At 44.5% G+C, this 25,551-nt stretch overlaps 1 protein-coding gene across 1 annotated transcript; it reads right to left on the bottom strand.

The window, feature by feature from the left end:
* Positions 1-1,110: 1,110 nt before the first annotated feature.
* smx5 lies at positions 1,111-24,090 on the bottom strand. The gene is made up of 5 exons (XM_063047407.1): positions 23,999-24,090; positions 23,511-23,578; positions 20,941-20,971; positions 9,369-9,428; positions 1,111-2,803 (listed from the first exon to the last, which is right to left on the bottom strand). The coding sequence occupies exons 1-5, from the start codon at positions 23,999-24,001 to the stop codon at positions 2,678-2,680; spliced, it is 288 nt and encodes a 95-aa protein (XP_062903477.1). The 5' UTR covers positions 24,002-24,090; the 3' UTR covers positions 1,111-2,677.
* Positions 24,091-25,551: the final 1,461 nt, after the last annotated feature.

Below are 25,551 nucleotides of genomic sequence, written 5' to 3'. Positions count from 1 at the left end.
ATGACACCCTATTGTGAAGAGGGGAGGGAGCAGGAGGGACCAGAGGTAATGATCAATAAATTGATTGTTTGGAATCAAATGACCTTGCCTGGTGCCCACAACACAGCCCATCTCCCATTTCTTCTCTACCACCTGTCCCACACCCCTCCCATGGCAACCACCCCCACCATTCCAAACATCGTGTTTTCTCGAGGTTTACAAGCTTGATCTCTGATCTACGTTGACAAGTACGGTACTGTGCAAAGATCACAGGCATATACAGCATGTAAAGCTAGGCTACTTGAGACTCTTGCACAGAACTGTATCATTTTAAACTCTTCCTATCCATGAATCTGTCTAAATGTCTTTCAATATATTGTAATTGTACCCACTTCAACTCTTTCCTCTGATAGTTCATTCCACCAGTGGTGGTGGTAAAGGCAGATACATTGGGGACATTTAAGAGACTCTTCGATGCGCACATGGATGACAGAAAATTAAAGAGCTATATGCGAGGGAGGGGCTAGATTGATCTTGGAGTAGGTTAAAAGTTCAGCACATCATTGGCCTTTACAGTTCTATGTTCTATATACCCACCACCATCTGTGTGAAAATTTGCCCCTCAAGCCCCCTTTTAACTTTTCAGCTGTGGTGAGAAGCGAGAGCAGAGCGAGCGAGCGAGCGGGCGGATGGCCCTTGCGTCAGGCACCACTGCTGAAGATACAACGGCTGAAAGGTTCACAGGTGAGCGGTCTCCGTCAGTAGTTGTACTATTCACCCTCCACGTAGTTTGGTCTATCACTTCAGGCACCATCCGCTGAAATGAGTGGCCAGGGTTGAACACGTGCACAGCTTCAGTCCTGGCATCTCATCACCTGATCAGCCAGCACAGTAGTACAGCAGTTAGCACATCATTTTACATCACCAGTGCTAGCGGCCCAGGTTCAATTTAATGTCAGAGAAATGTACACAATATACATCCTGAAATGCTTTTTCTTCGCAAAACATCCATGAAAACAGAGAAGCGCCCCAAAACAATGAACAGTTAAACGCGAGAACCCCAATGTCCCCCCAACAGCTCACCCCCACGCATAAGCAGCAGTGAGCAACAATCCCCCTCCCCCCACCGACAAAACAAAAAGCACACCTGCTACCAAGCGCAAGCGTGAGCTAAGCGACAGCAAAAACACAGACCTTGCAGTTACCCCAAAGACTATCGCAATTCATCCGGCATCTGGGAACCCACAGGTTCTGTCTCTCCCTGGCAAAGGGAGAGGGAGGTGTCCCACATTTTCACAATTGCCACCACTATGTGTAAGGAGTTTTTGTGTTCTCCGCATGATGCATGCAGGGTACTAAGTTAATGTAATTGGGTAGCTTGGCTTGTGTCCCTGCTCTGTCTCTAAACAGGTTTGTAAACATGTTTAAAGAAAGTCACATTAACAATGAAATGTGAAATTTATGTCAAATCAAAATCAGCAAGGGTTGTACCAGGAGCAGCCTGCAAACATCAGCACATTTCTGGCTCCAACATAACATGCCCACAACTCATTACCCCAACCCGTACATCTACAGAGTGTCAGAGGAAACCCAGTCATGGGGGGAATGTACGAACACCTTACAGAGAGAGTGGCAAGAATTGAACCCTAGCACTGTAATAGCACAACCCTACCACGCCACCCGCAAACTGTGCAAAAGCTTTGTCTCCAGTACGTACCACCAAAATAAAAGTGGTCTACCATTTTGTAAACTCTGCTTTAATTACAGTGACGTTACAGCAGAAGGTGGTGCAGTAAAGAAACAAAGCTGCTCCATGCTTCATTTGCCACAAAAATTGCTTTGTTTAATATTTACAGTGCAAGGACTACAAGCTCCAGGCAAGTATACACTTGGGGCCTCATGTTAAATTACTTCCCATACACCATACAAAAAAATATTACAACACTTTTTCTGGCTGCACTTTCAACTGCATTAACAGAAACAAACCCACATAATTCCACATGCTTGCCCAAGAAACAAGCCCCATGTAAAGAAACACGTGATTTCCTTGTAGTTCTGTTGATTGGCAGAGGCTGCACAACATAGTTGCCCGGCTTTGCGCTTGCATTCTGATTCCCCAGGAGCAGCTGCAGCCATGACAAGCAATGTGCTCACACAAACTCCTTTAAAGAAAGTGGAACATGTGCAACCACGCTGGAAAACATCCCGCTCGGTTCATGGGCATGATTTCGTTACTAAATTCAACCAAAAAATTCCAGAGACATGATGATGCCAAGGCGTGAAGAATTCTGCTCCCCCTCTCAACAAGTTTGCAAATAATCTCAAAATATTCGGTGGGAACAAAAAATAGCAGGTGAATGAACATATTTTGCAGAATGCACACCCGATGGTGGCTGAAAGTGGCGCTGAATGTTGGGAAGGGTTATTGAGGGAGAAGGCAGAAGGAGGGGGGAGACAGACATCGATGCCACTGGCCAGTCTTGACACGCTATCCTTTTCTTCTTGCTACAGATGTCTGTGGAATGTCATGAAAAATACAATTTAAAAGCCATACTTTAACAAAATGACCAACTTGTTGAAGCAAGAATTCAAATTTTCTTTTGGCTTTTGGCAATTGTGGGTCACTGTGTGAAACTGCAGTCTTGTACATCAGCCAGGGGCACGGCCTCCCATGAATCGTTGGACTATCGCGTTCACCTTACTGCTTCTGCTGCATGGCCTCCTTCCTCGCTGCGTCCTGCAGGAGCTGTGTGTCAACTTCGTCAGCCGGGAGCTGCACGTAACGCACCACAGAACCGCGGATGAAGCAGTTCTTCACAGAGAGCTGGAAAGGAGAATAATCCACATGAAGGAACAAGAACAGCCCCTGGCAACAATACCAATGCAAAGTGAGTCAAGTAACTTGTGTTTATTTTCATGCATATTTATTTTTACTCAGTAGCCACTTAATACACCAGCTTGCTAATGCTATATCTAATTAGTCAAACATGTGGTAGCAACTCAAATGCATAAACGCATACAGACATGGTCAAGAAGTTCAGTTGTTATTCAGACTGATTATCAGAATGGGGAATGAATGGGAAGCAAGTGACTTTGACCGTAGAATGACCATTAGTGCGAGATAGCGCAGTCTGACAACAGGAATGCAGTGGTAACTCAAATAACCATGCATTACAACAGTAGTGTGCAGAAGAGTATCTCTGAATGCACAACACGAACCGTGAAGTGGATGGGCTACATCAGCAGAAGACCACAAACACACATTGTGGCCACTTTATTAGGTAGAGTTTATTTCTGGGTATAGAGTATTTCTACAGCTTAAAACTTGATTCACTGGAACATTTTTGTCATGCCCGAGTATGGTAGATTACATTACAAAAAGTACTGTGGAATTCCACCAGAAACATTGGAATTCTGCCTCCTCTTACTGAACCATTTTGTATTCAATTTTCCATGAGCATTTGCTTTTTAGAAATATCAGCCTGCTATGAAAAATTTTGCCAATTTTTTTCCCCCCCCATACCTAGTCTGGTTTCTATAAACCCATGACTACTACATACATGGCAAATAAAGCTGATTCTTCGTTCTTGATTATGATCAACACTCCTAATAGTGCTGCCTAACATTTAACATTGCATTGCCAAAAAAAATTCTACAGGTATAATGATGAATCGGAAAGTAGATTAGAAATAAAATACTTAGCCATCCAAGTCTCTGAAGTGGCCAGTTGAGTGTATATGCTAATTTGTGTGCTGCAAAAAAGCTTACTTTTCATGCCATTTACGCCATGGGTGGGTACGCCTAAAAAAAGACTTGCAAAGGACATTTCAATGGGGAACCAAGCATTTTGTGGACATCAAGGTGTTGGCAGAAGCACTCACTCCAGTTGTACGCTCATCTGATTTCCATTCTCCCTGTATATCTGTTTGCAAACCCATCCCCAACTCCTTTACCTATTGGCAAAATAATGATCAGGCCATAAACCCTCAGTCTTCCCCACACCCGGGGAACTCTACAACTGCCCCCAAGTCTCTTCAGGAAGGGAAGCGGTCAACCACTGTCCAGGCCTTGCCCCTCCTCACTACCATTATCCAGCAGGATGCTCATGTTCCACACCACCAAGTTCAGGAACAGTTATTAGCCTGCAACCATCAAGCTCTTGAACAGGTGTGGATAACTTCACTGAACTTCAATGAACTGAAGTTCGTTACTCTGAACTTCTTCTATGACTTACAGACTCACTTTCAAGGGCTCTTTACAAAAGAAAGATTAGCTTTATTTGTCTCATGCACATTGAAATATCTAGTGAAATGCATTGCTTGCATCAGTGACCACAGTCCAGATGTCCAAGCAAGTGTTGACAAGCTTCCATCACTGACATAGCATACCCACAATTTACTTACTCTAACATGTGCGTTTTTGGAATGTAGGAGGAGACAGAGCACCTGGAGGAAACTCACACAACCACAGAAAGAACATGCATACTCCTTTCAGACAGTGGGAGTTGAACTCAGATTGCTGGCACTGTAAAGTTTTTTTGCTAATGAGGGGATCGGCTGTGCTGGATTGGATGTTGGGCAATGATCCGGAGGTGATAAGAGAACTTAAGGTTAAGGAACCCTTAGGGAACAGAGATCACAATATGATCAAGTTCACTGTGAAAGTTGAGAGGGAAAAAATAAAATCCAATGTGTCGGCATTTCAGTGGAATAAAGAAAATTACAATGGCCTGAGGGGAGAACTGGCCAAGATTGACAGCTAAGGGACACTAGCAGGAAGGACAGCACAGCAGCAATGGCTGGAGTTTCTGCGAAAAATAAGGGAGGTGCAAGACAGATATATTTCAAATAAGAAGAAACTTTCAAAGGGAAGAAGGACACTACCGTGGCTGACCAGTGAAGTCAGAGCCAAAGTAAAAGCAAAAGAGAGGACATACAAGGAAGCCAGAGCTAGTGTGAAGATAGAGGATTGGGGTGCTTTTAAAAACTTGAAGGAAATCAAGAAGGTCATTTGGAAGGAAAAGATGAATTATGAGAGGAAGCTGGTGACTAATATCAAAGGTGGTACTAAAAGCTTGCTTTTTTTTAAAAAAAAGTATATAAAGGGTAAAAGAAAGTTGAGGGTAGATAAAGGACCAATACAAAATGACGCTGGAGATATTGTGATGAGAAATGCAGAGATAGCAGAGGAACTGAATGTGTATTCTGTATTAGTCTTCACAGTGGAAGATGTCTGCAGTATATCGGACATTCAAGAGTGTCAGGGAAGTGAAGTTTGTGCAGTGAAAATTACAACTGAGAAGGTGCTCAGGAAGCTTAGTGGTCTGAGGGTGGATAAATCTCCTGGACCCTGATGGAATGCAGCCTTGGGTTCTGAAGGAAGTAGCTGGAGAGATAGCAGAGGCATTAATGATGATCTTTTGAGAATCGATAGTTCCTGGCTTTGTATCAGATGACTGGAAAATTGCAAGTGTTAGTCCGCTATTTAAGGGTGGGAGGCAGCAGAATGAAAACTATAGACCTGTTGGCTTGACATCAGTGGTTGGGAAGTTGTTGGAATCGATTGTCAGGGATGATATTACTGAGTACCTGGAGGCACATAACAAAATAGGCCAAAGCCAGCATGGTTTCCTGAAAGAAAAATCCTGCCTAACAAATCTACTGCAATTCTTTGAGGAAATTACAAGCAGGGTAGACATAGGAGATGCAGTAGACATGGTGTACTTGGATTTTCAGAAGGCCTGTTACAAGGTACTGCACAAGAGGCTGCTTAGCAAGATAAGAGCCCATGGAATTACAGGGAAGTTACTAGTGTGGATGGAGCATTGGCTGTTAGGCAGAAAAGAGGGGGAATAAAGGAATCCTATTCTGGCTGGCTGTCAGTTACCAGTGGAGTTCCACAGAGATCGGTGTTGGGACCACTGATTTTTACGATGTATGTCAATGATTTGGACTATGGTATTAATAGATTTGTGACTAAATTTGCTGATGATACAAAGATAGGTGGAGGAACGGGTAATGTTGAGGAAACAGAGCCTGCAGAGAGACTTAGGTAGTTTAAAGGAATGGGCATAGAAGTGGCAAATGAAATACAATGTTGGAAAGTCTACGGTCATGCACTTTGGTGGAAGAAATAAATGGACAGACTATTATTTAGATGGGGAGAGAATTCAAAATGCAGAGATGCAAAAGGGACTTGGGAGTCCTTGTGCAAGATAAACTAGAGGTTAACCTCCAGCTTGAGTCGGTGGTGAAGAAGGCAAATGCAATGTTGGCATTCATTTCTAGAGGTATAGAGTATAAGAGTAGGGATGTGATGTTGAGGCTCCATAAGGCACTCGTGAGACCACACTTCTAGAGTATTGTGTGCAGTTTTGGGCTCCTTATTTTCAAAAGGATATACTGACATTGGAGAGGGTTCAGAGAAGATTCACGAGAATGATTCCAGGAATGAAAGGGTTACCGTATGAGGAATGTCTGGCAGCTCTTGGGCTGTATTCCCTGGAGATCAGGAGAATGAGGGGGAATCTCACAGAGATGTTCTGAATGTTAAAAGGCCTGAGCAGATTAGATATGCAAATTTATTTCCCCTGGTAGGGGATTCTAGGACAAGAAGGTACGACTTCAGGATTGAAGGACGTCCTTTTAGAACTGAGATGTGGAGAAATTACTTTAGTCAGAGGGTGGTAAATCTGTGGAATTTGTTGCCATGAGGAGCTGTGGAGGCCCAGTCATTGGGTGTATTTAAGGCAGAGATAGACAGGTTCTTGATTTGCCAAAGCATCAAAGGGTATGGGGTGAAAGCAGGGGAAGTCAGGTGACTGGAAGAATTGGATCAGTCCATGATTGAATGGCAGGGCAGACTTGATGGGCCAAAGGCCTACTTCTGTATTGTATAGTAACTATTATAGAACCACACTGCCCTTATCAACTCATGTTCTCAGTATTATTTTCACGTGCATAGTTTGCCTTCTTTTGAAGATTTGTTATTTCTCAGTCTTTATGTACAGTTTTTCCATAAATTTTATTCCATTTCTTTTTCCTTTCTGTAAACATCTGCTAGAAAATGAATCTCAAGGGAGTAGATGGTAACAAATGTATTTTGAACTTTGAATCACCATCCGGACTCCACATAACCTCTTTAGTTGTTGAGCCCCTCAGCAAGTGGAACAACTGTGAAATGGGGAGATGACCTCAGTCCCACAATATCCAAGATTGAGTTAACATATGAAGAGCAGTTGATGGTTCTGAGCCTGTGGAGTTTAGAAGAATGATTGGGGGGTGGGGGGGGGAAGGGAAAGGAGGGGATCTCATTGAAACCTATAGAATATTGAAAGGCCTGTATAGAGTAAATGTGGAGAGGATATTTCTGATAGGAGAGTCTAGGACCAGCTTCGATAGAAGGATGTCACCTTAGAAAGAGATTAAGAGAATTTCTTTGGGCAAAACGTGGTGAATCTGTGGAATTCATTTCCACAGGCAGCTATGAAGGCCAAGTCTTTTGGTATACAGTAGGTTCCAGTAAAGTGGGCCATCAATTATTTGGGACAACGCTTGAGAAATAGAAACTAATCAAAAACAAAACAGCCGGGACTCTCCTCATTGATAAGAGCTGCTATGCCACTTAATTGGGACAGCAGACAGTTGCCAGCTGCTGAACCATTTCTAACTAGCACTAGTCAGAGTACATTTGTGTGGCCATAGATACTACACCATGCTTAGAGCGAACAGTTTTTAAAAATAGTGTCAGTTGTGTATTTTTGTGTTCAAAAAGCAGTGATTTTTTGTCAGTGATAGTTGGTGAGAAATAAGCAGCAAGTCAAGTCAGAACTGTTTTGCTCACTGCAGTTTCAAACATTTAAGCTTGGAGATGCCAGTAACATCTGGGAGTAAAAATGAAATGATTTCACTATTTCAACAGTCACAAACTTCCACAATCATCCTGAATGTTATAATGAAAAAGATTTGGAGAATGAAGTCATCAAAAGCATTGCATGAAGGCAGTCCATCAATTGCACCCAGGTATCCACACTGATTTTGTCCACTTACAGTCAAAGGAATGCGGCAGCATACAATAGATTAATTTCCGTCGATAACCATTAGGAACTAACACAGTTTTATAGTACTATAGTAGAATTGGTAATGATCTGACTTGTTCTGTATTTGATTTAAATACACAATTTCTTAACTCAGTTAAACAGCTTGTCTTTAAATACACCTTTTTAACCATTTCCAAGAAACTTCAGCTAATTAGGGCAGCCACTTCATTGGGCCAAAATGTACTGGTTCTGATGTGTTCCAATTAACTGGAATCCACTGTTTTTAAAGTGGAGGTTAATAGGTTCTTGATTAGCAAAGGTGTCAAAGGTAATGGGGAGAAGGCAGGAGAATGAGAGAGAAAATAAATCAGCCATGATCGAATGGTGGAGCAGACCCAAAGGAACGAGTGGCTTAGTCTTCAAGGGTTCATGGACTGTCAGAAATCTGATGGAGGGGAAGAAGCTGTTCCTCAAATGTTGAGTATGGGTCTCCAGGCTCCTGTAACTCTTCCCCGATGGCAGCAGGAGAAGGTTATCCCAGATGGTGAGGACCCTTCTTGATAGACTATCATTAATAAGCAGCTTGGACTAGTGTACCCATTGCTTAGAGGGCTTCAGCTTGGTTTGTATACAAAGGATATAGATACACACGTAACCAGATTATACTTACTGTGTATATTATGAACGAAGTACATTTTTGTACTTTTAAAACCTGCAGCTGTATCACACAAAAAGGTAGGAGTCAGAGCACTACAACACACAGGTCATTCGGCCCATCTAGTCTGTGCTGGACTATTATGCGGCCTAGTCTCTTCGACCTGCATCTGAACCCCTCCCATCCACGTACTTATCCAAACTTCTCTCAAATGTTCAAATTGATCCCCCATCCACACTCCATATTGTACTGCTGTGGCCTGCACATCACATTGACATGTTCCCTTAAACATTTCCCCCATAAGCTATGACCCCTTAGTTCTCATCTCATGCAACCTTAGTGGGAAAAGCCTACTTTCATTTACCCTCTCTATACCCCTCAATATATACATTTCTTTTATATATACTTACACCAAATCTACCCTCATTTTCCTATGGTCCAGGAAATAAAGTTCTAACCTATTCAACCTTTCCCTAGAACTCAGGCCCTCCAGTCCCAGCAAGATCCTTATAGATTTTCCCTGTACCCTTTGTCTTATTGATGTCTGGCAGTTCCTGAAGGCTGCCTTTGGGCAGACCCTAGACTATCATTACAAGGAGATTCCCCAGCATCTTGCAGTGCATGTGGCCTCTGATCAGTAGAGTGCAGGTTCACTAGAACAAACCCAGTTGGAGTATACAGGATTACAACACTCACCATGTGCGGATATTTCTCTGGGTCAGTGACACTGATATCTGTCAGCTTGATGTTCAGATACTGAAAGAGACAAGACAGGAAATCAACCTCCAACCATTCATTCTCCAGTGAATTTTAGACTAGGGCCACACACCATTCATCTTGATAGGTCGATTGCAGTCGATCTGATCTACTCAGACCTCCATCGACCGTTAAAAACCACAGAGAGAAGATTCTAGCAGCCTATGGGCATCATTAGCCGTGATTGGCAGCTCATCAAGATGGAACACCCTGATCTCAAACCTCCACTGCCTCGCAGCTATACCCACTCACGGGGAAGGCTTCGAGAGCAAACCCTGCGGAAAAATCTGGAGCTGCAGTCCTGCGTTGAGTTCAGTGCTGACTGGCAATCCCTGCGATATCGCTGGTAGCAAAACTGTATCGGTCTCGGCCTTTCCTTTGGATTCATTAGCTGCATGGAGACGGTGAGCCTGCTACGCGAGCAACAGCTTGCTCTACTGCCCAGGCTTGCGTATCAGGTAGACGGCGAGGATGCAACATCCATGGTCAACCCCGAACAACAGAAGGCATCAAGAGATGCTGCATCTCTACTTGATGGGTGATTTACTGCATCCTATGCGGCCTCCTCAAGCAGATTAGGGACCCCTTCATCCAGCACCTTTGCTCTGTCCTCTGCAACATACAGGATGCCCTAGTGGCCACTCATTTTAATTCCACTTCCCATATCCACTCTGACACGTCCTCTGCTGCCACAATGAGGCCAAATACAGGGTGGAGGAACAACAGCTCACACTCCATCCAGATAGTCTCCAATCTGACAGCATGCACACCAACTTCTCTAACATCCGGCACTCACTCCCCCGACTCTCCTCCCCACCCCACTTGTTTTAACTCATTATGGTGGACCCTTCACCCCTTCTCTTCCCATCCCACACCCTCTGCTTCCCTACCCCCTTCCCATTATTCAATGATATACTGTCCTCTCTCAGATTCCAAATTCAATCCATCACCTCCAGCTTCTATCATTTATAAACCCCCCCATCCCCCAAACCTCCCTACCCATTCATTGACACACCCATTTCCTGCCAGTTTGAGCTCCTCCTCTCCACTCTATTCCAATCAGTTTATAAGACCACAAGTCCATAAGCCATGAGCAGAATTAGACCATCATGATAATCATTCCATCATGGCTGATTTATTATATCCCTCAACCCATTCTCCAGCCATTTCCCCACAACCTTGGACGCCCTAATTAATCAAGAACTCCTCAACCGCCACCTTAAATATACTCGAACTGGCCAGCACAACTGTGTGACAATGAATTCCACAGATTCACCACCCTCCAGCTTAAGTGGACATCCCTCATTTCTGAGCTTGTGCCCTTTGGGCCTAAACACACGATAGGAAACATCCTCTCCACATCCATTCTATGTAGGCCTTCCAATATTTAATAGGTTCCCACCAGATTCCCCCCTCCATTCTTCTAAACTTCAGTGAGTACAGGCCCAGAGCTATCAAACATCTCATATGTTAACTCTTTCATTCTTGGGATAACTTGTGCACCTACTCTGGACCCTCTCCAATGCAAGCAAATCTTTCCTTAAAAGGGGCCCAGTACTGCTCACAATACTCCAGGGCAGTCTAACCAATGCTTATAAAGCCTCAGCATTACATCCTTCCTTTTATCTTCTAGTCCTCTCAAAATAAAACGCTGACATTGTATTTGCCTTTCTTACCATTGACTCCACCTGCAAGTTAACCTTTAGGAAATTCTGTGCAAGAACACCCAAGGCTCTTGGTACCTCTGATTTTTGAATTTTCTCCTCAAATAGAAAACAGCCGTTATTCCTTCCAGCAAAGTACATGTCCATGGACTTCCTTACACTATATTCCATCTGCCACTTCTTTGCCCATTCCCCCAATCTGACAAAGTCCTTCTGCAGGCACCCCACTTCTTCAACACAACTTGCCCCTATACCATCTTCGCATCATTTCTAAACTTTGCCCCAAAGTCATCAACATCACTGACATATAATGTGAAAAGCAGTCCCAACACCATCCCCTGCAGCAGACCACTAATCACTGGCACCCAACCAGAAAAGGCTCCCGTTACTCCCACTTTTTGCCTTCTGCCAGAAAGCCAATTTCCTGTCCAGTACCTTTCCTGTAATACCATGGGCTCTTATCCTTCCTATTTTAAAGAGTGAAGTGACATTTACAATTTTCCAGTCACCAGAACCATTGCAGAATCTAGTGATTCTTGAAAGATCATTACATAGAAAATAGGTGCAGGAGTAGGCCATTCGGCCCTTCGAGCCTGCACCACCATTCAGTATGATCATGGCTGATCATCCAACTCAGAATCCTGTACCAGCCTTCCCTCCATACCCCCCTGATCCCTTTAGCCACAAGGGCCATATCTAACTCCCTCTTAAATATAGCCAATGAACTGGCCTCAACTGTTTCCTGTGGCAGAGAATTCCACAGATTCACCACTCTCTGTGTGAAGAAGTTTTTCCTAATCTCGGTCCTAAAAGGCTTCCCCTTTATCCTCAAACTGTGACCTCTCGTTCTGGACTTCCCCAACATCGGGAACAATCTTCCTGCATCTAGCCTGTCCAATCCCTTTAGGATTTTATACGTTTCAATCAGATACCCCCTCAATCTTCTAAATCCCAATGAATATAAACCTAGTTCATCCAGTCTTTCATCATATGAAAGTCCTGCCATCCCAGGAATCAATCCGGTGAACCTTCTTTGTACTCCCTCTATGGCAAAGATGTCTTTCCTCAGATTAGGGGACCAAAACTGCACACAATACTCCAGGTGTGGTCTCACCAAGGCCTTGTACAACTGCAGTAGTACCTCCCTGCTCCTGTACTCAAATCCTCTTGCTATAAATGCCAGCATACCATTCGCCTTTTTCACCACCTGCTGTACCTGCATGCCCACTGGTGTATAATGACACCCAGGTCTCATTGCACTTCCCCTTATCGGCCACCATTCAGATAATAATATTTTCCTGTTTTTGCCACCAAAGCGGATAACTTCACATTTATCCACATTAAATTGCATCTGCCATGAATTTGCCCACTCACCTAACCTATCCAAGTCACCCTGCAACCTCTTAGCATCCTCCTCACAGCTAACACTGCCACCCAGCTTCGTGTCATCCGCAAACTTGGAGATGCTGCATTTAATTCCCTCATCCAAGTCATTAATATATACTGTAAACAACTGGGGTCCCAGCACTGAGCCTTGCGGTACCCCACTAGTCACTGCCTACCATTCTGAAAAGGTCCCGTTTATTCCCACTTTTTGCTTTCTGTCTGCCAAGCAATTCTCTATCCACATCAATACCTTACCCCCAATACCGTGTGCTTTAAGTTTGCACACTAATCTCCTGTGTGGGACCTTGTCAAAAGCCTTCTGAAAATCCAAATATACCACATCCACTGGTTCTCCCCTATCCACTCTACTAGTTACATCCTCAAAAAATTCTATGAGATTCGTCAGACATGATTTTCCTTTCACAAATCCATGCTTTGTCCGATGATTTCACCACTTTCCAAATGTGCTGTTATCACATCCTTGATAACTGACTCTAGCAGTTTCCCCACCACCGATGTTAGGCTAACCTGTCTATAATTCCCTGGTTTCTCTCTCCCTCCTTTTTTAAAAAGTGGGGTTACATTAGCCACCCTCCAATCCTCAGGAACTAATCCAGAATCTAAAGTTTTGAAAAATTATCACTAATGCATTCACTATTTCTTGGGCTACTTCCTTAAGCACTCTGGAATGCAGACCATCTGGCCCTGGGGATTTATCTGCCTTTAATCCCTTCAATTTACCTAACACCACTTCCCTACTAACATGTATTTCCCTCAGTTCCTCCATCTCACTGGACCCTCTGTCCCCTACTATTTCCGGAAGATTATTTATGTCCTCCTTAGTGAAGACAGAACCAAAGTAATTATTCAATTGGTCTGCCATGTCCTTGCTCCCCATGATCAATTCACCTGTTTCTGTCTGTAGGGGACCTACATTTGTCTTAACCAATCTTTTTCTTTTCACATATCTATAAAAGCTTTTACAGTCAGTTTTTATGTTCCCTACCAGTTTTCTCTCAATCTTTTTTCCCCTTCCTAATTAAGCCCTTTGTCCTCCTCTACTGGACTCTGAATTTCTCCCAGTCCTCAGGTGAGTCAATTTTTCTGGCTAATTTGTATGCTTCTTCTTTGGAATTGATACTATCCTTAATTTCCCTTGTCAGCCACGGGTGCACTACCTTCCCTGGTTTATTCTTTTGTCAAACTGGGATGAACAATTGTTGTAGTTCATCCATGCGATCTTTAAATGCTTGCCATTGCATATCCACCGTCAATCCTTTAAGTATCATTTGCCAGTCTATCTTAGCTAATTCACGTCTCATACCTTCAAAGTTACCCTTCTTTAAGTTCAGAACCTTTGTTTCTGAATTAACTATGTCACTCTCCATCTTAATGAAGAATTCCACCATATTATGGTCACTCTTACCCAAGGGGCCTCTCACGACAAGATTGCTAATTAACCCTTCCTCATTGCTCAATACCCAGTCTAGAATAGCCTGCTCTCTAGTTGGTTCCTCAACATGTTGGTTCAAAAAACCATCCCACATACATTCCAAGAAATCCTCTTCCTCAGCACCCTTACCAATTTGGTTCACCCAGTCTACATGTAGATTGAAGTCACCCATTATAACTGCTGTTCCTTTATTGCACACATTTCTAATTTCCTGTTTAATACCATCCCCAACCTCACTACTACTGTTAGGTGGCCTGTACACAACCCCCACCAGCGTTTTCTGCCCCTTAGTGTTATGCAGCTCTACCCATATCCATTCCACATCCTCCCGGCTTATGTCCTTCCTTTCTATTGCGTTAATCTCCTCTCTAACCAGCAATGTTACCCCACCTCCTTTTCTTTCATGTCTATCCCTCCTGAATATTGAATATCCCTGAATGTTGAGCTCCTATCCTTGGTCACCCTGAAGCCATGTGTCTGTGATCCCAACTATATGATATTCATTAATAACAATCTGCACTTTTAATTCATCCACCTTGTTACAAATGCTCCTTGCATTGACACACAAAGCCTTCAGGCGCACTTTTACAACTCTCTTAGCCCTTATGTTGAAAAGTGGCCCTGTTTGATGCTTGCCCTGGATTTGTCAGCCTGCCACTTTTACTTTTTGCTTCTACCCTCATTTTACACCTCTCTGTCTCTCTGCACTGGTTCCCATCCCCGTTGTGAACTAACCTCCTCTCACCTAGCTTCTTTAATTTGATTCCCACCCCCCAACCATTCTAGTTTAAAGTCACCTCAGTAGCCCTCGCTAATCTCCCTGCCAGGATATTGGTCCCCCAAGGTTTCAAGTGTAATCCATCCTTTTTGTACAGGTCACGCCTGCGCCAAAAGAGGTCCCAATGATCCAAAAACTTGAATCCCTGCCCCCTGCTCCAATCCCTCAGCCACGCATTTATCCTCCACCTCATTGCATTCCTACTCTCACTGTCGCGTGGCACAGGCAGTAATCCCGAGATTACTACCTTTGCGGTCCTTTTTCTCAACTCCCTTCCTAGCTCCCTATATTCTCCTTTCAGGACCTCTTCCCTTTTCCTACCTATGTCATTGGTACCTATATGTACCACCAGCTCCTCACCCTCCCACTTCAGGATATCTTGGACACGATCAGAAATATCCCGGACCCTGGCACCAGGGAGGCAAAGTACCACCCGGATCTCTGGACTGCGTCCACAGCATCGCCTATCTGACCCCCTTACTATCGAGTCCCCTACTACAACTGCCCTCCTCTTCCTTTCCCTACCCTTCTGAGTTACAGGGCCGGACTCTGTGCCGGAGGCACGGTCACTGTCGCTTCCCCCAGGTAAGCTGTCCCCCCCAACAGTACTCAAACAGGAGTACTTATTGTCAAGGGGCACAGCAACTGGGGTACTCTCTATTACCCGACTCTTCCTCTTCCCCCTCCTAACCGTGACCCACTGGTCTGCCTCCCATGGTCCCGGTGTGACCAGCTGCCTGTAACTCCTCTCTATCACCTCCTCATTCTCCCTGACCAGACAAAGGTCATCGAGCTGCAGCTCCAGTTCCCTAACGCGGTCCCTTAGGAGCTGCATCTCGGCACACCTGGTGCAGATGTGGAAGTCTGGGAGGCTTGGGAGACTCCAGGGCCTCCCATATCCGGCACCAAGAACAACAAACTGCCCTCACACTCATACTGCCCCTCTCCTCAAATAACAAAAAATGAATACCAAACCTTCCTCGCCTCGCCCGTTTCCGCCTAAGCCCGTTGAGCCGAAGCCCTTAAGCCTTCACTCTGCTCCCGGCTCACTCTGCTGCCCGCAAACTATGCAGCCCGCTGTATGAGGCTCTGTTCCTTTTAAATCTTCCGTGCTTCACTGCCCGACGTCACACGCCTGCACAGTCCCGCCTCTCTGAACGCCGATGGAAAAAAAAACTGAAAGATTCAAAAATGTCTTCCTCCGCACTCCCGCTCCGATTCTCAGACTCCCTTCTTCTTACCAATGCCTCCACAATCTCTTCAGTCACCTCCTTCAGAACCCTGAGGTGTGGTCCGGGTGGCTTAAACAGTGGTGCTAGAAAGTTAGTGAACCATGTAGAATTTTCTGTTTCTGAATAAAAATCATCAGATCTTCACAAACCCTAAAACTAGATAAAGAGAACTCAACCAAATAAATACAAAAACATGAAATGTGTTCATTTGCTTATAGTGAAAACTGATCCAATATCACACCTCAAACACGAGGAATTCTGCAGATGCTGGAAATTCAGGCAACATACATCAAAGTTCCTGGTGAACGCAGCAGGCCAAGCCGCATCTCTAGGAAGAGGTACAGTTGACGTTTCAGGCCGAGACCCTTCGTTAGTCCTGACGAAGGGTCTCGGCCTGAAACGTCGACTGTACCTCTTCCTAGAGATGCTGCCTGGCCTGCTGCATTCACCAGCAACTTTGATTCAATATTACACCTATTTTTTGGAAGTAGTATGTGAACCTTTGCTTTCAGTAACTGGTGTGACAGTTACATAACAATAATTTCAACCAAATATCTCTGGTAACTGTTGATCAGTCCAGCACATCGGCTTGCAGGGATTTTAGGCCAGCAGTCCCCAACCACCGGGCCGCGGACCGGTACTGGGCCACCAAGTATGTGCTACCGGGCCGTGAGGAAACAATATGAGCCAGCTGCACTTTTCCTCATTCCCTGGTCACGCATTGTTGAACTTGAACATAGGGTTGCCAACTGTCCCGTATTTGCCCAGACATCCTGTATATTGGGCTAAATTGGTTTGTCCCATATTTCCCCCGCTAAGGTACAGCGTTCCTATAAAACCTTCTGTGTCAAAATGGCGTGAAGCGCCATTACCATTAATTTATATGGGAAAATTTTTTTGAGCGTTCCCAGTCCCAAAATATAACCTAACAAATCATACCAAATAACACACAAAACCAAAAATAAATAGCACTAACATATAGTAAAAGCAGGAATATGATAACTACACAGCCTATATAAAGTAGAAATAATGTACAGTATAGTTGGGAAGATGAAAACAAAATCGATTTGTGGGGGGGGGGAAAAAAAAAAAAAATCGGCACGTACGCACACAGGTGCCCGCGCAAGGCTTCATGGTCATGGTAGTCTTTCCTGGGGTAAAGTGTCCCAGGCTTTGACTGCTACTTTTGTCCCTTATTTGGGAGTGAGAAAGTTGGCAACCCTAACTGTAAAAGACATGTTGAGGTGAGTTTAACCCTACTTGAACACCACCCCCGCCCCCCCAAAGTCCGCAAGAATATTGTCAATATTAAACTGGTCCACGGTACAAAAAAGGTTGGGGACCCCTGTTTTAGGCTATTCCTCCTTACAAAATTGCTTCAACTCTGGGATGTTGGTGGACTTCCTTGCATGAACTTCTTCCTTCAGGTCCTTCCACAACATTTCTATAGGATTATGGTCAGGAATCTGACTTGAAAATTCATGTTTTAGAATGTCCTTTTTAAACCATTGTTGATGATTTACTCTCGTCTTTCAGATCATTGTCTTGTTGCATTATCCAACTTCTATCAAGCTTCAAGTGATGGACTGCTAGCCTGACATCCCCCTGTAAAATGTCTTGATACAATTATGAATTCATTGATCCCTCAGCAATTGCAAGCAGTCCAGGAGCTGAGGCAGCAAGCCAGCCCCAAACCATGATGCTCCTTCCACCAGGCTTCACAGTTGGTTTGAGGTTTTGGTGTTAGTGTGCAGTGCCCTTTTTCCACCAGACATAGTAATGTACATTTCTGCCAAATATTTCAACTCTTGTCTCATCTGTCCACAGAACATTGTCCCAGGAGCATTATAGAACATCCAGGTCGTCTTCTGCAAACTTGAGACGTACAGTAATGTTTTTGTTTAAAGGAGGCAACTGGTTTCCTCTACGGTGTCTGTCCATGGACACCATTCTTGTTCAGTGTTTTTCTTATAGTGGATACATGAAGAGAGACTTTAGCAAGCTCAAGACATTTCTGCAGGTCTTTTGCTGTTACCCTTGGGTTCTTTTTCATCTCCTCCAGCATTGCACATTGTGCTGTTGGTGTGATATTTGCAAGACACCCACTCCTAGGGAGAGTAGTGACAGTACTGAGTTTCCTGCATTTGTAGACAATTTCTCTTACTGTGGACTAATGAACACTCAGGTCTTTAGAAATGATTTTGTAGCCTTTTCCAGCTTCGTGCACCTCTACAGTTCTTCCAAGGCCCTCTGAAAGTCATTTTGATGGAGGCATGGTGCAGATGAACAGATCTCTCATGAGAAGAGCCAGCTCTGTCAGCAACTTATATAGGGCAGGGCACCTCTACATCCCACACCTCCAATCTCATTTCCATAATTGGAACACTCGACTCTAAAGTCCTGACGAAGGGTCTCGGCCTGAAACGTCAACTGTACCTCTTCCTACAGATGCTGCCTGGCCTGCTGAGTTCACCAGCAACTTTGATGTGTGTTGCTAGCTTTTGTAGAAGGCATTATACTCCAGAGGTTCACATACTTTCTCCAACAAATACATGTAATATTGGATTTTTTTTCCCCTCAATAAATAAACGAAGTATAATGCTTGCATTATTTATTCTATTAGGTTCTCTTTATCTAGTTTTAGTGCTTGCGTGAAGGTCTGATCACATTCTGTCATTTATGCAGAAACAGAAAACTCTATAGCGTTCACAAACTTGCTAGCACCACTGTAGACTTTTCAGCTCCCCAAGCACCTTCTCACTCACTTCTACCCTCAACAATTTTGTATGCTAGTGTCTTCTACCATCAAGACTCAAGTTCATGCATCATTTCTTTGTCCCCTATTACTACCTCTCCAGCATCATTTTCAAGTGGTCCGATATCCACTCATCTCTTTTTCACTCTTTATACATCTAAAGTAACCATTGGCAACCTCTTTCCTATTATTGGCTAGCTTACCATCATATCTCATCTTCTCTCTCCTTGTGGCTTTTGCAGTTGCCCTCTGTTGGTTTTTAAGTTTCCCACTCCTCTACCTTCCCACGATTGTTTGCAATATTTTATGTCCTGTCTTTTGCTTTTTAATACTGTCTTTGACTCCCCCCACACCCCCCATCAGCCACAATTGCCTCATCCTAACTGCAATTTTGCCCCATCATTTGCTGTCCTTCCTCAGGCTCACGACAGACTGCATCTGGTTGTGTCCCAACTGCCCAATCCTCAGCCCCATCACTCTAGTTCCCACCCACCTGCCAAATTAATTTAAACCCTCTCCAACAGCTCCAGCAAACCTACTTGCAAGGATATTGGTCCCCCTCACATTCAGGTGTAACCCACCCCTTTTGAACACTTCATAACTTCCCCAGAAGAGATCCTAGTGATCTAGAAATCAGAAACCCTGCCCCTCCTGCACCAGTTCTTCAGCCGTGCATTCATCTGCCAAATCATCCTATTCTTACCCTCACTGGCACATGGGACACAGACAGCAATTCAGAGGTTACTATCCTGAATGTCCTGCTTTTCAGCTTTCTGCTGAACTCCCCATATCCTCTCTTAAGGATCACCCTTTTCCTACCTATGTATGCCTCTGCCTCCCTCCTCCTCCTCCCCCCTCCCCGACTTCTTTGCTTTTAAGTTACAGCACAGTAACAGGCCATCATGGAACGAGTGCACACTGTCCAATTACACCCACATAACTAATTTACCTTCTAACCCATAGACCTTTGGAATGTGGGAGGAAACCTGAGCACCCAGAGGAAACCCACATGTCAGAATAGGAATGGGGATGGGGATAGGAGTTAAAATGAAATTAAAATTAAGAGTGGAATTTCCCAGTGGTCAACCATTTTCATTCTCATCCCCATTCCAGTTCCAACGTGTCAGCCCACGGCCTCGTCTTCTACCACGATGAGGCCACACTCAGGCCGGAGGAGAAACACCTCACATTCCGTCCAAGTAACCTCCAACCTGATGGCATGACTATCGATTTCTAACTGCAGTAATTTGGGTTTCTCCACATTCCCCACTCTGGTCTCTTACCTCTTCTCCTGACCCTCCTATCACCTCCCTTTGGTGCCCCTCCTCCTTCCTTTTCTCCCAAGATCAACTCTCCACTCTCAGATTCCTTCTTCTCCAGCCCTTTGCCCTTCCCACCTGCCTGGATTCACCCATCATCTTCTAGCTTCCCCTCCCTCCCCTCCCACCGTTTCTTCCTGGCACCTTTCCCCTTGCTTTCCAATCCTGATTAAGGGTCTCAGCTTGAAACATCGACTACTCATTCATTTTCATAGACGCTGCCTGACCTGCTGCGTTTCCCCAGCACATTGTGGGTGTTGCTCTGGATTTGCAGCATCTGCAGAATCTTGTGTTTAAGGAAAAACCAACGTCCAAGATTGAAAAAGCCTCCCAAAAAAAAGTGTATAAAGTCCAGTCCATCACAGGAGTAGCCCTTCCCCACCACTGAGCACATCTACAACGACTGCTGTAGCAAGAAAGCAGCATCCATCAAGAACCCCCACCATCTAGGCCATACTCCCTTCCTAATGATGTCACTGGGAAGGCGGGCGGGACAGGAGTCTTGGGTCCCATACAAGGTTCAGGAACAATTATTACCCTTCAACCATCACGCTCCTGAACCAGCATGGATAACGTCACTCATCTCAACACAGAACTTACTCCCTGACTCTTTCAAGGACTCTTATGTTGTCAGTGTTATTTATTTACTATTATTAGGTTTTTTTTTGTATTTTCACAGTTGGTCTTTTGTACATTGGCTTTGCCAGTCTTTGTTCTACTGTGAACGCCTGCTGAAAATGAATTTCAGGGGAATACATGGTGACACATACCTACTTCAATAATCAATCTACTTTGAACTTTGAATGAAGGCAGCTCAAGAGAAGTAAACAGCTTGCAAGATTATTTCTCACTTTGCTTTATACCGCGAGTCATTCTTAACAGATGAATTTTAATATTCAGTGAAGTGAAATTCAGCAAAACGCACCTGGTCAACGGAGTGTAGAGTTCCGCAAATGCTGAAAATAAGGAGAGAGTTGCATTAGAACCTGTTTTCTTTTCAGGAAAAGGCACATTACCTTTTTATATATTTGCACGTAATACACACTTATCTCATACCCCTAGTTTAAGGTGCATTATGAAGCTTCACAAACTGCCGAATGCATTGAACTAAAATAATAGGCCCAGTAGTTCCATGCCTCACACTCCAGTCTGGAAAATACTGCCATCTGACACACGACACACCTGAGCAAGGTTCTTTTGTTAGAATATGGGCAAGAAGATCATAAGGTACTGGGGGTAAGGTATTGATGTGGATAGAGAATTGGTTGGCAGACAGGAAGCAAAGAGTGGGAATAAACGGGACCTTTTCAGAATGGCAGGCGGTGACTAGTGGGGTACCGCAAGGCTCAGTGCTGGGACCCCAGTTGTTTACAATATATACTAATGACTTGGATGAGGGAATTAAGTGCAGCATCTCCAAGTTTGCGGATGACACGAAGCTGGGCGGCAGTGTTAGCTGTGAGGAGGATGCTAAGAGGATGCAGGGTGACTTGGATAGGTTGGGTGAGTGGGCAAATTCATGGCAGATGCAATTTAATGTGGATAAATGTGAAGTTATCCACTTTGGTGGCAAAAATAGGAAAACAGATTATCATCTGAATGGTGGCCGATTAGGAAAAGGGGAGGTGCAACGAGACCTGGGTGTCATTATACACCAGTCATTGAAAGTGGGCATGCAGGTACAGCAGGCGGTGAAAAAGGCGAACGGTATGCTGGCATTTATAGCAAGAGGATTCGAGTACAGGAGCAGGGAGGTACTACTGCAGTTGTACAAGGCCTTGGTGAGACCACACCTGGAGTATTGTGTGCAGTTTTGGTCCCCTAATCTGAGGAAAGACATCCTTGCCATAGAGGGAGTACAAAGAAGGTTCACCAGATTGATTCCTGGGATGGCAGGACTTTCATATGAAGAAAGACTGGATGAACTGGGCTTGTACTCATTGGAATTTAGAAGATTGAGGGGGTACCTGATTGAAACGTATATAATCCTAAAGGGATTGGACAGGCTAGATGCAGGAAGATTGTTCCCGATGTTGGGGAAGTCCAGAACGAGGGGTCACAGTTTGAGGATAAAGGGGAAGCCTTTTAGGACCAAGATTAGGAAAAACTTCTTCACACAGAGAGTGGTGAATCTGTGGAATTCTTTGCCACAGGTAACAGTTGAGGCCAGTTCATTGGCTATATTTAAGAGGGAGTTAGATATGGCCCTTGTGGCTACGGGGATCAGGGGGTATGGAGGGAAGGCTGGTGCAGAGTTCTGAGTGGGATGACACAATCCTGAACAATTTGGTTTAGGCTCACTTTCCAGACAATCCCTCGCCAGATCCACACACAGCAGGTTGCCTTGCAACCTACCCAATCAGAACTCTTAACCATCTTAAAAGACCTGATTTGATTAAACTTCAACCATTGACAGAGTTTCACGTTGCTAGGTATCGTGGTCCAACTGCGCTGATGTCACAGCCAAGAAAACTTATCAGCTCCTCAGGCCGCTAAAGAAATTCAACATGCCACAATTGACTCTCACCCATTTTCATTGATGTACCAGCTTAGTATGGCAACTGATCTGTGTGTGATCACAAGAAACCACACAGAGTACTGAATACAGCTCAGCACATCACGGAAACCGGCTATTCCACAACCCCCACCCCCATATGGACTGTCTACACTTCTCGCTGCCTCAGTAAAGCAGCCAGCGTAATCTCCACCCACCCACCTCTTCTCCCCTCTCCCATTGGGCGGAAGATACAGAAGCCTGGAAGCATGTACCGCCAAGCTCAGAGACAGCTTCTGTTCCCCTGTTATTAGGCACAATAAGATGAACTCTTGGCCTCACAATCCACCTTGGTATGATCTTGCACTTTATCACCAACTTGCATTGCAGAATAAAACATTACTGAAAAAGTGCAATGTTATTGAATACTTATCCTACCTCAAAGATTTGATCTGTATGAACAGTACACAAGACAAGCCTTCGACTATTTCATGTGATAATTCCAATACAAAAATAACCTCAGCTAGAATCCATTTGCTTTTCACTGAGGTCCATCCCCCCAAAAAAAGAGCTCAGTTCAGAAAACAGATCCCACCATGTACCACCAGACTCGAGCATGGTTTCTATCCCAGTTGAGAGACCCTTGAATGGTATCCTTGTCATGGCTCCTGCATCTTATTTGTCTACCAGCTTTCTCTGTAATTGTCACCAGATTCTGCAATGCTTTCCCTAGCTCAGTATGTATGCAATGATCAGTATGCATGGCATACAAAACACTGCATCTCAGCACACCAGACAATAATATTGAACTCTCTCCCTGAAAGCAGGAAGTGCTTAGCCATGATAACTTGGCTTTAAAAGTTGGAGACACACAGGAAATATTTAAGAAAGACATCAAATCAGAGGAAGACAAGACGTAAAAGGAGAAGTGAGACTGAAGACATTAGTAGGAATAGTCTGTATTCTGCTACAATTAGAGACAAACCAAATGGCGCACTCACCTCAGATCATTCTTGAGTTCCACCACCACATCTTTCCCAACAAGGGATTTGAAAAATGAATAAAATAACTAAAACAAAAAAAATAAGATTAATAATGAGCCAAAGCACGCTTCAAAGGTGTTCAAAATTAGCAAAGTGCAGTTCATCCTGGAGATGTTTTATGAGGTGCTACTGGACTTGAAACTCAGTGAGAAGATACTGCATTTAAACCTGCTCCTCCCAGTTTACAAACACCGTACACATATGAACAGGTTGACAATTTAGCTCCAGAGTGAGCTGCTCTATTGTCAGGAGATTGGACTCGGATACAGCATTACACAAAAACCGGCAGCGAGGCAAGGGCCCAGGCCTGCAGGAAAGTCCGAGGCTCCAGAGAGGCCTTCCCCACGAAGGAGAAGGAGGCCCCTCCGGCTGCTTCCGACCCTCCCCCAGCCCCTGGTACTTGAGCCGCGGACAAAGCCCGGGATAGGAAATCCCTGATCACTCACCATGGCGGCTCCCAGCTCCTGATTCAAACTCCCACTGATTGACGCTCCACTCGCCCGGGTGAACCCGTTCTCGCGAGAACTTATCCAGATCCCACGCCCCCGCCCCGTTTGATTGACAGCCATCACGTGGTTACCCCTTCCGTCTCTCCATTTCTACCTCTATCTGAAAAAAAAGGTTTTGCGTGCAATCCATACAGATTTCAGAATCAGAATCAGGTTTATTATCACCGGCAGGTGTGGTGAAATTTGTTAACTCAGCACATCGATGCATCCAGGTGGTTCAAGGGAAACAATAAAAGGATGTAACAATGGTGCTGGTGCACAGAGAACACTGCACCGCCTACTCCATCCAGACCATGCTGTCTTCTCACTCTATCATTGGGCCTTAGGTCCCACACCACTGGGTTCAGAAACAACCCTCAGCCTGGATAACTTTCCTCACCACAGCCCTGAGCTGATTCTACGACGTGCAGACTGACTTTCAAGGACTGGTCAACTCGTGTTCCTTTATTATTTGCAGTTTGTCTTCTTTTGCACATTGAAGTTTGTTTTTGTAGATTCTATCGTACTTCGTTATTTTTCATGTAAATGCCCGATAGTATATAATAACATGTACATGCTTTGTTTAATAAGTTTACTTAGAACTTTGAAGGGAACCATCGAATAGACCTGTAACAGCAGGATAGAAAACACAAAATACTCTGCAGATGCTGGGGTCAAAGCAACACTCACAGCACGCTGGAGGAACTCAGCAGGCCAGGCAGCATCCATGGAAACGATCCGGATGAAGGGTTCCGGCCCGAAGCGTTGACTGATCATTTCCATGGATGCTGCCCGACCTGCTGAGTTCCTACGGCAGGATAGAAACTGTCCCTGAGCATGGTGATACATTATTTCAGGTCGGTGCCCATTAGAAGCAGCATTGAGACCCGTTATTCTTAAGTAAAATATAAATTACACGCAACATTTACAAGAAAGATCACATTTACTCCTGATGCTGAGTTTCAGCTGGAAACATACGAAACATCGACTCTTCTTTTTCCTCCCACAGATGCTGATTGACCAGTTAGATTAGATTGTGAGGACACGCAGTCCTCTTTTATTGTCATTTAGTAATGCATGTATTAAGAAATGATACAATGTTTTTCCAGAATGATATCACAGAAATATATGACAAACTGACTTAAAAACTGACAGAAACCACATAATTATAACATACAGTTACAACAGTGCAAAGCAATACCATCATTTGATAAGAACAGATAATGGGCACGGTAAAAGTCTCAAAGTCTCTCGAAAGTCCCATCATCTCACGCAGACGGTAAACCTCCAGCGCCACAAACGTGCCGATGCAGCATCCTGGAAGCATCCGACCACAGTCCAACTCCAAGACCGTCCGAAAACTTCGAGCCTCCGACCAGCTCCCCAACACCGAGCACTGAGCACCATCTCTGCCGAGGGTTTCGACCCCGGCCCTGGCGACAGGCAATAGGCTAAGCCGAGGATTTGGGGCCTTCCCCTCTCGATCGCACAGTAGCAATGACAGCGAAGCG

Source organism: Mobula hypostoma, chromosome 5 (genome assembly GCF_963921235.1).
Source record: "Mobula hypostoma chromosome 5, sMobHyp1.1, whole genome shotgun sequence".
Lineage (NCBI taxonomy): Eukaryota > Metazoa > Chordata > Chondrichthyes > Myliobatiformes > Myliobatidae > Mobula > Mobula hypostoma.
Note: the sequence above shows the minus strand (reverse complement) of the source record. Positions and strands in the feature narration are given on the sequence as shown.